The sequence below is a fragment of the Miniopterus natalensis genome, chromosome 7, assembly GCF_054644295.1.
Source record: "Miniopterus natalensis isolate mMinNat1 chromosome 7, mMinNat1.hap1, whole genome shotgun sequence".
NCBI classification, from domain to species: Eukaryota; Metazoa; Chordata; class Mammalia; order Chiroptera; family Miniopteridae; genus Miniopterus; species Miniopterus natalensis.
The window spans coordinates 59,832,774-59,843,753 of NC_142087.1; the positions used below are offsets into that span (position 1 = coordinate 59,832,774).

Consider the following 10,980-nt stretch of genomic DNA (forward strand, 5'->3'; position numbering starts at 1 on the left):
GGCATCTCGTCACCTACCAGTCCCTTACTCTTCTGTCTTTTTTAAGATCTAAAAGGGGTTCTGGCCCTGCCCTGCTGGAGCACAGGAAAAGAGACTGAGAGGCACATAGGTTAAGAGCCACACCACGGGGCCCGTCAGTTTCTGCTACTCTCATTCCTCCTGCTCCCACCTACCCTCTGCCAAGCTTTTCCCTGTCCTCAGGACCCCTAACCAAACTGGGACAGCCTCCCAGTGCAGGCGGAAGGCCCAGGCCCCAGCCCCTCCTCTGCCTCCAGACATCGCAGGGCACTCTGGCCATGAGGCTCAGTGCTCTCGTCTGCTCAACAACATTCGCTGAATGAGTGAATGTCATTCCCTGCCTCGTCACTCCTCCCACCTGTCCTCTCTCCTCATGCCTGGACATGGAGCTGTATGACTTCTTATAGAACGTTCTGTGATTCCTGCCTTCAGACTTGCCCCCGAAAACCCTCCTTCTCAAGTTCAGCCTGGGCATCCACCCTGTCGCTGTACCAGGGACAGGGAGGAAGAGGCCCTGGGAAACCTCTGCTCAGGGCCAGACAGGAGCAGAGAGCGTGCCGACAGGCTGCTTTTCTCCAGGAAGGCACCGGGAGCACCCACTCCTGCTCAGTCTAGCGCCAGGGTCCGGGGCTTCTTGATGAGCATCTCCTATGCTTCTGCCACCAGCCCCATCCTCTCCAGTGCCCTGAGCACCATCTTCAGCAAGTGGGACCTCCCTGTGTTCACGCTGCCCTTCAACATCACAGTGACCCTGTACCTGGCGGCCACGGGCCACTACAACCTCTTCTTCCCCACGACCCTGCTGCAGCCTGCATCCTCCGTGCCCAACATCACCTGGTCGGAGGTCCAAGTGCCTTTGGTAGGTACGGTGGAAGGTGGAAGGACAGCATCTGTCCAAAGTTGGCGTTAAAGTGGCATTTACTTATTTCGCACATCAGGAATGCCCACGAGCCATAACTGCTATTAACAATTACACAGCGCGAGACACTCTACATACAGTTGGTCATTAGCCACCATCCTGTTCTCTTCCTCTCTAACTAAGAGCTAGAAAGGCCATTTCTGGTTCTACAGTGGGAGAAACTGAGGCCAGGCTGAGACACCGCCTAAGGTCGCACAGCCAGTTAGTGAAGAGCAAAGTCGGGACTAGAACTCTGACCTCCTGTCCGCTAGACCTGGCTCTTCCTTTTCTTCCTTTTTGTAGAAGCCTTTTCGATGCTCTGTTCCAGTTTTCGCCCCCCTTACGCTGTGCATTTTCTTTCATGCGGCCGGGTTGAGCCCTTAAAGACGCACCCGTCACACTGCCATCTGCTGGCTCGGGGCGCTCTGGCCTCCGGCTCCCCTCTGCTCTCTGAGGCCCCCGCACGTCGGAGAGCGCAGGTGTTCCTCCCTTAAGACGCGCGAGCATAACGGAGCTTTTCAAGTTTCCGACAGGGGCCCTGTACATAACGCTGGCCGCTGGCAGTCTGCCAAGATCATTAATAAGAAGCTACGCTAAGAGCATTAAATCAGCCTGGAGAAATGAGCCCATTAGCCGCCTTATCTAAGTGGACACGTTTTCTCTGAGCCACCACCACCCCGGTTTCCGTTACACTGAGCAGCCCCCCCGCCCCCCCAAGACCGGGCTCATTCGGAAACTTCATTATTGGCAATTCATCATCTAACCACGAAGCCGCCTGCCCTTGCTGAAAGAACTTTTAGAACTAATGTTGCCTCGTTTCTCGTAGCGTTTCATAGTCTGCAGCCGCAGGGCAGAGCAGACAGGGCCCGACACGTGCACAATCATCATTTAGGAAGAGAAATAGTCGTGTTAGCCCCATCCTTGTTGATTTGTGCGTGTGCGTGTGCATGTATGTATGTGTGTGAGTGTGTGTGTGCGTGTGCATGCGTGTGTGAGGACCTTCATGAGCCAGAGGTGAGAAAAGGTGACAAGTTGGCAGTTCACTCCTGCGGCTTCCCTGTCATGCTGTTGACCCCAGCAATGTCTTTGGGAGGCAAAATTACTCTAATCAGTGTGCTACAGGGAGATGATGTTATAAAAGCTAAATTTAAGATACTGTGCATTCTCCATGCCACATTTTCAATGGAAATGCTATCTAAGAATTTTGGAGAAATAATTTAAAAAAAAGGAAATCCTATACAAATACTTTAAAACCCCCCAAAGTTCCAGGAAAGAAAATTTCAGTTTGGGGCGGTTGTTCTTTAGAAATAACTTCCTGGATAATTGAATGGATTACGGTAATGATGAAGATGTTTTGTCTTTCGACCATCTTATTAGAGCCTGGAGTCTTGGGAACACAGGCGGTAAATGTCAAAGAGAAGATAAAACTCCCAGCAGTTTTGAGACCCATGGGTTCCTCTGCTCTTGTGTTCCTGGAAAGCCCCCCGGAGGGTGGGACCAGCTGGGGACGAAGTTGACCAGTGTCACTGCCTCTCCATTAAACTCCTGAATACCCTGCCTTTCCCCCACATGGTGATACCTGAGCCCCTATTCTGTTTTCTGTTCCTGGGGTCACAGGAGCCTGAGCCTGGAGGGTTAGCCCTCTAGGCCAGCCCACAGGCTCCTGCAGTGTCCTCCTGTCTCCGCACACCCCCAGGGAGCATGTCCTCTCAGAGGGTGTGGGCGTTGCCTCATCATAATATATACACACACTCTGCTTCTCCTCAGCTCACTGCCCAAGAGGTGAGATGAACCCCAGTGCATCCCAGCCTGGCCCAGAGTCTTGCCCTTAAACACTTTCCCAGCTCAAGGGCCGTTGGCTAAACTCCCAAAACGCAGGATCCAATCCAAGTCACCGGGGAAGGCTGCCTGCGGAGGATCCTTTTCCCAAATCCAGAGCACATGTGCCAGCGCCCACAGGCCCTGGCCCCTGACCCCCTCAAACCCTCTGTCACGCACAGACAGGCCCTCGACCCCTGGGATACATGGAAGCCTGGTGCAAGCAGGGCGCTCGTCTATCAGATGCCTTCTCGGGGCTCTCCTGTGGGCACTAGTCCACTTGCTCACCCAGATGGACTAACATGACCACAGCCCAGACATGTTGTTCTCGAAAACACAAAGGACCATTTTTTTCCATCTCATCTTTAGCCTTCTAGTCATCATTTTAGCTTCAAAAAGGTTACCAGAGAGTTTTAAAACCCCAACTTTGATCAGACATCCACTATTTTTCTAATGAGTGATACCTTCATTTGAAAAGTTTCCTGTTTCTCTTCCCTGAGGGCTTACCGCCTTACACTCATGTGTCTAGACCAAGGACACTTAACATCCCAACCCCTTCATGTTCCAAGAGCTCAAGGTTAAAACAACAAAGCTCATGTTCCTTTTAGAGTTAACCTATTTGAATATCTTGGAAACCTGCTGCAAAATGCTAGTGTGGAGAGTTTGGCACCAAATCTTTTCCAGCCAAGGTTAAAGTTGTCTCTGCCTGTGATACCCACAGCTTTTGAGAGCCATCCCTGTTGGAATCGGCCAAGTGTATGGCTGCGATAACCCCTGGACTGGCGGCATCTTCCTCATAGCTTTGTTCATAGCTTCACCTCTTATTTGCTTGCACGCTGCGATTGGATCCACCATGGGGATGCTAGCAGGTTAGTGTCATCTTCTTATTCATGGGCCATAAGGATGTTAGCGCCTGGGGCTGACTCCAAAGAAAATAGTGATATGTGTCTTCAGTGCTTCACCTGCTTGTTTCCGTAAACTTTCCCTCCTTCTATTGCACCATGTTTTTTCTATTATGGGTGCCAGTGCCCTATGCTCCTGTGAGCAAAATCTGCCCTCCAGAAGAGCTTTGGTGTTAGTCACTTACACCTTAGTATAAATTTAAAGTTTGGGAGGGGGCTCTTCCAGGCGTGTTAACATTTTAAGTCTTATATTTAATGATGATAAAAGGATGTCTTTTCTGTTAGAGAAAGTTAAGATATCGATGAAGAACTAGATGTCGTCCTGTTTCTCGGCCAGGAAAGGACTGTCTCTGGACTGTTTAAATCAGACTTCAGAGTTCCTACTCAAAGGGTCTCTTCTACCATAACAGCTTCCCCACTAATGTTCACGTGGCTCTATGGCCATTTGTTTCCTTTAGGTATTTTTTCACTGAATAAAATCCTAAGTTCTTTCTTATAAATGCCTAAGAGGATAACTAGTCTGGGTTTTGAGGACCATGGTGGGTTTCAGGGCTGGCAGGTGAGCCTTGGGGGACCCCAAACCCAGCAGGGATGCCTGCCTTCTCTCGCAGCTCTCACGATCGCAACGCCCTTTGAGTCCATCTACTTCGGCCTGTGTGGCTTCAACAGCACGCTCGCCTGCATCGCCATCGGGGGCATGTTCTACGTCATCACCTGGCAGACGCACCTCCTTGCCATCGCCTGTGGTAAGTGGTATCAATGAATCCCCTTCCCACCAAAACAGATGGCTCGTCTAGCCCTGCAAGGAAAACCACCCTGTGAAAATTCTGCAGATTCTTCAAAGACAAATGGGAGGATCGTTTGCTTTATAAAAGGGTTTTTATTGAAAACTGTTTTGAATGACTGTTTCCTGATGAATATTTTAAAAATTCTTTCTAATGGACACAAAATGTTCAGCCACGTGAAGACATGTTTTTTTAGTTGTGCTTGTTTGGTTGTTGCTTGTGGCTGTCTCCTGTGATTGCTACTTTCCTGGCTAGTGATTAGAACTCATTGACAGAGCAACTCTTGTGCAAATTTATCTTTATATTTGGAGTTGGGTGATTTACATCACATACAGAGATTAACTTTAAGCACCCAAACATTGACCGTAGGACCTTCCAGTAATGCTTAAACTGTAGAATGTGGTCAGGTTACTACCCTCTGGGCACTGGGTAACTCTCTAGTAATAGTTTGTCATTAACATCCTAAGAACAATTGGGATGCTTTTAGCTGAGAAACCAAAGGTTCAGAAGCAAAGCCCAATTACGCTGACCCATTTTCACAGAACCTCACCAATAGCTGGCACTTGGCTCTTCCCAGTGGCCAGCCTGGCCGTGCCCTCCCCACGCAGAGCCTGGGAGACAGGGCAGTCGGCATATTTGGTCTTCCTCAAGTTCACAGAATGCTGCTCCTCCCTGGAAACCCATATTATGTTCATAACTTGTGATGAAATATGCCAGCAGGGAGTCCTGGGATTCACTCGTCTCGGCTGGATAGTAAAATTTTCATTTATGGTTTATGCCGCTAAATGTTCCTTTGCTAGAAAGCAAGGTGGTGGGACCCAAGAGAACCGTAACAACTCAAGTCTGGCCCCTTTTAACAAAGTTCATCTGCTGCCTTCAGTGTGCCAGCATCTGCATGGAATTTAACACTTTTCTAAGCTGCCATGCGACGGAAACAGAACTCAGTTTTCTGCTCTGAGAGAGAGCGTGTGTGGCTCCACCGTCTGGGGGGGAATATACGCGGACGAAGCCTGAGGCGCCGTCAGTCACTGGCTCTTGCTTGGTTCTTTTGCAGCACTGTTTGCAGCCTACCTGGGCGCTGCCCTGGCCAACATGTTCTCTGTGGTGAGTCCGTGAGCTAAGAATGGTCCACAACACCCTTCCTGGTATTCCCTCGTCTCCCCAAAGTCAACACAACACCCCTCCTCCAGGAAGCCTTCCCCAATTCATCCCTCTTCGCTCAAATCTCACTACTCACCTCAGCACCTGCTGGACAGAAGGAGCTGGGTCTCAAAAGTTCAAATGTCAAGAGTCGGTTAGTTTGATCCCCTCGTCAGTGGGCCAGGGGAACTATCTATAGAAGAAAAATTTCAAGAGCCTTATCTTATAAATCACACTCTTTTTTGATAGAACTCTGGTTCTGTCATCCTCTAGAACTAGTTTTCCATCTTTATTATTTAATTTTTTGCATGTTTATAGATCATCTGCCCACCTAGCTTGTGGACCAGCTGTTTGTCCATAGTAACTAGCACTGTGTCAGGGACCCGAGGAAAGGCTCTGGGAAGAGAGGGAGCCAAGCCCCGGTCCTGCCTGGGAGAAGCTAGAACTTGTGGCTATGGGCACATGCAGCAACCCAAGGACCCCTTCTCTGAGCCCCAAGGCAGGGTGGTGTGTGAGGTCAGGAGGCACCACATGACCAGCCCCAAACCCCCTCATACACAGGGAGGGTCCCAGGCCCCAGCACAGGGTGCTCAGGGCTCAGCCAGCAGTCGATGCCTCCCCCTCTTAGATAAGGGTTCAAGGGCACTCCTCATATGGGCAACCAGGAAAAGTCCAGTTGGTCCTGCGGGTAGAGATGGAGGTGGGCGTTCTACTCACACCTGCCTAAATACCTCCTTAGTGAGATTGGCAATTTGAATTTAGCGTGGAAAAGAATTTTCTAAGCATAGAATTAGTCTCCCCTGATACCATCCTGTGTCCCCCAGTGGGCTAAGTCCCTCCTCTGAGCCCTATCAAATTTTGTACATGCGTCTGCTACAACATGTGACATATAAGTACTGCGATGACTCAAAAACACATCGGTCCTGTTCCACCCTCGGCCCGTGTTCTCCTTCAGAACAGGGGCCCAGTCACAAACTCATCTTTATCTCTAGTACCTATTACAGTGCCCAGCATATAGTAGGTGCTCAAGAAATGCTGAGTGAATGAAACCCTAAGGCAGTGAGCTCCACCATTAGAGTTGAAACTAACTAGCTGGCCATCAGAAACACTGACTGGGGACAAGTGGATGGAGCACAGCCTCTGAGGCCCCTGTCTGCTCTAGGCTTTCCCGTCTTTTCTTGCTTTCATCAATTCTCCCAACTGTCCATCCAATAAGCACATGTCACGTGCCTTCCTTGGACACAGTACTGCAAAGGATGTGAAACAGGAGGCTTTGGTTCTTGTTCATTGGCATCTATAGGATCACTGGCCCTTTCCTCTGCTGCAGGGAAGTTACAGGTTATAGCACTCAGTTTAGATATTTTTCAAAACAAATTCAAGTTTACTTTCTGTGTGCCGACTATCCAGTCTCAGGGATACAAAATTGTGCAGGCTAATAACACACTCTGAAGGACTTTCCAATCCCCTTGTGGATATACAAATGTTGAGCGACATTTGAGAATCCATTCAAGCCCTCCACAGGAGAGAGCACTTAGGAGCTGCCTCTTTTGCTTTCTAACTGGCCCATGTCTGTGCAGCCCATGTCTTCAACTCTGCCACCCTCTGATGATGACCACAAACTGAGGGCCATTTATTGAGTATGTGCTATGCTCTAGGCACCAACTCTCTGAGTAGATATTATTACCTCTAATTTATTATTGATGAAATGGGTCTCAGAAAAATAGAATGACTACAACAAGGCGATCAGAGCTGAGATTTGGATCTGGGTCTATGGAACTCCACATCTTTCCCGCTACAGGACTCGAAGGAGATCCTTCCCCAAACGCCCTGTGCAGTCTTAGCAGGGCTTTGGAAAGACTCGTTGAGTGGAATTCATCACTCATGGGTGTTCCTTACAGTTGCAGTTCTGGTACCAGGCTGTCTCTGTTCTTCGGCTAGTCCCCACCAAAAGAGCCATCTTTGAACTCTCAGGACTGGTATTGTTACCCCCATGTATTACCTGAGGCCTTTATTCTTTATAATAAAATGATATTTGGGGGAGAGGGGGCATGCTTTGATCTGCCTCATAGCTGAACTTGCAGACTCTATGTTAGCAACGTATCCATTCAACTTACCTCAAACAAAGAGTGGGGAGGGGTGTTTAAAAGCTTCAGGGAATCTTAAGGAATAAGAAACATGCCAACATCATGAGAAAGGAAGCTGGGAATGGGAGAGCCTTGAGGAGAGGTAGCTACTGTCCAACTGCAGGTCTTGGAACTAGGGTGTCACATCTCTGCCTCTCTCCTGTGTCTCTCTGGGTGGGTTTCTGCTGCTACACACAGCCCCCAAATGGCCACCCAGACCAAGAGCCTCTGGATGCAGTCTCTGTGCCTCCTAGTTCAAATTCTCAAGAGAGGGATTCTGCTCCCAGGACATCTGCCTAGGGGAAGCTGCATTTGAGCCCGGTGTCTGTCTCTGGCCCAGTCAGCTGTGACTAAAGAAAAAAGGCCTTGAACAACAAAGCCATTCCTTCAACAGGGCCTATGGGAGAAGGCAGGGGTGGCCATAGTTCCTTGAGCTGGAGGTATGGGCTGCCCGGATAACCCAAAACAAAGCATCCCTCCTGCATAAAGGCATATTATAATAGGCTCCGGTGGCTGCATTTCGAAGTACGTGTGTTCACCTGTTACACTGCAGACTGACGCCACTGGCACGATCTTATTTATATTGGTCATAACTTAAGTATTATTCCCACCAATGCCCACGAAGCATCCCCTCCCCTACCCAGGCTGGAGGTGTTTGGTTAGGGCTGAGGACATGGGCACAGCGTGTGACGTAACCACGGCTTCTCCTGTGCTCTCCCCCCAGTTTGGATTACCACCCTGCACCTGGCCTTTTTGCCTGTCGGCACTCACCTTCCTGCTCCTGACGACCAACAACCCGGCCATCTACAAGCTTCCGCTCAGCAAAGTCACCTACCCAGAGGCCAACCGGATCTATTACCTGTCCCAGGAGAAAAACAGAAGAGCATCAACCGTAACAAAGTACCAGGCCTATGATGTCTCCTAAGCTGCCTTTTCCAAAACAAGTCACTGTAACTTCAGCCTTCAGCAGGTTGTGCAGGTCCCCAGGCTGAAGGCCACTTCACCTCTCCTCCGTCCGTCCGTAACTCTCCTCCAAGCAAGCCTAACGCCACTGATTACCAAGCACAGGGAAATATTGTGTAGTCGCCATTCAGGAACCTCTCTGTCCTAAGAAGCACAACACTTATCAAAGACACAATTAGTTTAGATTGCGCACAGCTCGCCCCATAAGAGCTTCCTTTAATGGGAAGTTTCCTTCTTCTGCAAAATAAGCCACATCCCTGACGAGAACTCACCAAGCAGGGGACAGAGATTGGTGACATGGTCATCCAACTCAGTCATCTAATGCAGCGATTCACAGTGTCAGGAAATGTGCATTAGCCTAGCAGGCAAAAGGGCTGCTTCTGCCCTGGCTCTGACACTAGTGAACTCCTACAGTCCTGAGTGAATCCATCCCCTGTCTCAGCCTCAGTTTCTTATTGGTTTTGTGACAGGGAGGGACTCTGTCATCCCTTCCACCTTAGAAGTGTTGATTCATCTCTTTCTTCTGTAAACTGTCGAAATCAACATGACCAGCAAGTAATGACTTTGAGTTAAGTAAGAGATGGAGGGTTACCTGGAGAAGAGGCAGAACAGTTTTAATGATCTATGGAGATTTATTCTTGAGTCATGAGAAGATGTTCTCCAGACTTGGGGTTGGAAATCCCAATGGGCTTTTCTTTACCTAACAGAAATATCTCTGGAAATGTCATAGGATGAAAATTGATCTTCAACATGCAAATCATATTTTAAACGTGCTTCCTTTTGTAATAGACACAAACATAACCCTCATTAAACTGTTAAGTTTGCAAGTTGGTATCAAGGTTTTCTTGAAATGCAGCTCACTCACATTGTCCACACATTGCCCACTTGAGGGGTTTCCCACAGTCAAGCATGTGTCTGAAATGAGATGAGAATGAGTGCAAACTTCTCAAGAGAAGGTGTGATTTGTTATACAGAGTGACAGTGGACATTTTTTCTGCTTGAGTTAAAGTTTAGGTTGTTAACCCATTTCACTTTTTAGGGCATATTTTTTTAGTCTTGCACCCTCAAAATTACAGGTCCAGACCCTTTTGTTATTTAATTACTCTGGTTGTAGCATTGAGCTCCTAAACCACAGGACCCCTTTGGGGGCAGCCAGGTGGCTCAGCTTTCCCACCCATCCCCCAAAGGAGTGTGGATGAACCTCTTATAGCCCTTCTGTGGGATCCCCTCATCTCACACACTTCCAGTTTAGCATGATGGGGTGAGCACACAAGATGGGGGTGTAAGAAAGAGGCAAGGGGAGGGAACAGACCCTCCAGAAATGCAGCTTTAAGGAAAGAATTACATTTGACTAAAATCCATCATTAGGAAAAACTGGTGCCCACACTTCTCTTTTCTTCTCTCTGCCTGCCCTGAGATCCCGGCCATGATCTGCCAGCCCACTGGGCTGCCCATTTGTCTTCCAGGTCATATCTATCCAGTTACAACTTCTCCAGGAAAATGGAACACTTCTTACTGGAAATAAATCTCCCACCTAGGAAAGGGGAGAGAGTCACACTCCAGAGTCTACTTCTGAGTTTGTGGTCACACCTTGAGGTCAAGAAGGTCTCAGGCTGTATTTTAATGACGATGGAGTTATGGCTCTCTGAGGATTAAGCATCCAGGAATTTCACCAGAAGACTGTTTATGCTCACAGCTCACTCAGCTGCCCCAGAACCTCTAAGTGATGACATAGAACTATTAAAATACCACTTTTCATGCATTTTCCACCAAAGTGTTATAATTCGGTTTTATTAAGAGCAGGAAACCTCCACATGCATGCCTTTCTGATTATTGACCACTAACAAATCCCTTTAGCTCTTCTAAGTATTTCAATATCCTCACCTATAAAGCAAATTGAGTTGGCCTAGGCTAACAAGCAAGGCAGAAATAGACAAGACAAAAGAATTTGACTTAAGAAAATATACGATGACCACAAAAGTTTATTCCAGCACTTCAATTGGGCATCAACAGAGGAGAGAGGGAGCCAACTCGTGCCAGCTCCTGAGAACTGATGGTGCACATGAGTGCATCTATCCCAAGGCCACATTCAGTGAAATCACACGGGTGGCTTGAAATTGGCCATGATAGGAGTATTTATACCACAGTAATTGGCAAACTAAAGATCAGGCCCTTTCCCCCAGATAGCCAGCTTACCAGGACAATTGCAAGGCTTCTAACCAGAGTCTCAAAAACTAGGGCCAGAAGATTCAATCCAGCAGTCCTATATGGATGCCACTGCACATACAAAAAGCATCCTCAGGCATAGAAGGACCTCCGAAGATTTACCCACA

General features: G+C 48.4%; 1 protein-coding gene across 1 annotated transcript in view; it reads left to right on the forward strand.

The window, feature by feature from the left end:
* The window catches only part of SLC14A2 (solute carrier family 14 member 2), a 48,021-nt gene extending 38,560 nt beyond the window's left edge, over positions 1-9,461 (forward strand). Inside the window, exons 15-19 of the mRNA XM_016225039.2 lie at positions 685-877; positions 3,456-3,603; positions 4,248-4,382; positions 5,476-5,525; positions 8,409-9,461. Of these exons, the coding sequence (XP_016080525.2) occupies positions 685-877; positions 3,456-3,603; positions 4,248-4,382; positions 5,476-5,525; positions 8,409-8,609 (727 nt within the window). The 3' untranslated portion in view covers positions 8,610-9,461. The remainder of the gene's footprint in view (positions 1-684; positions 878-3,455; positions 3,604-4,247; positions 4,383-5,475; positions 5,526-8,408) is intronic.
* Positions 9,462-10,980: the final 1,519 nt, after the last annotated feature.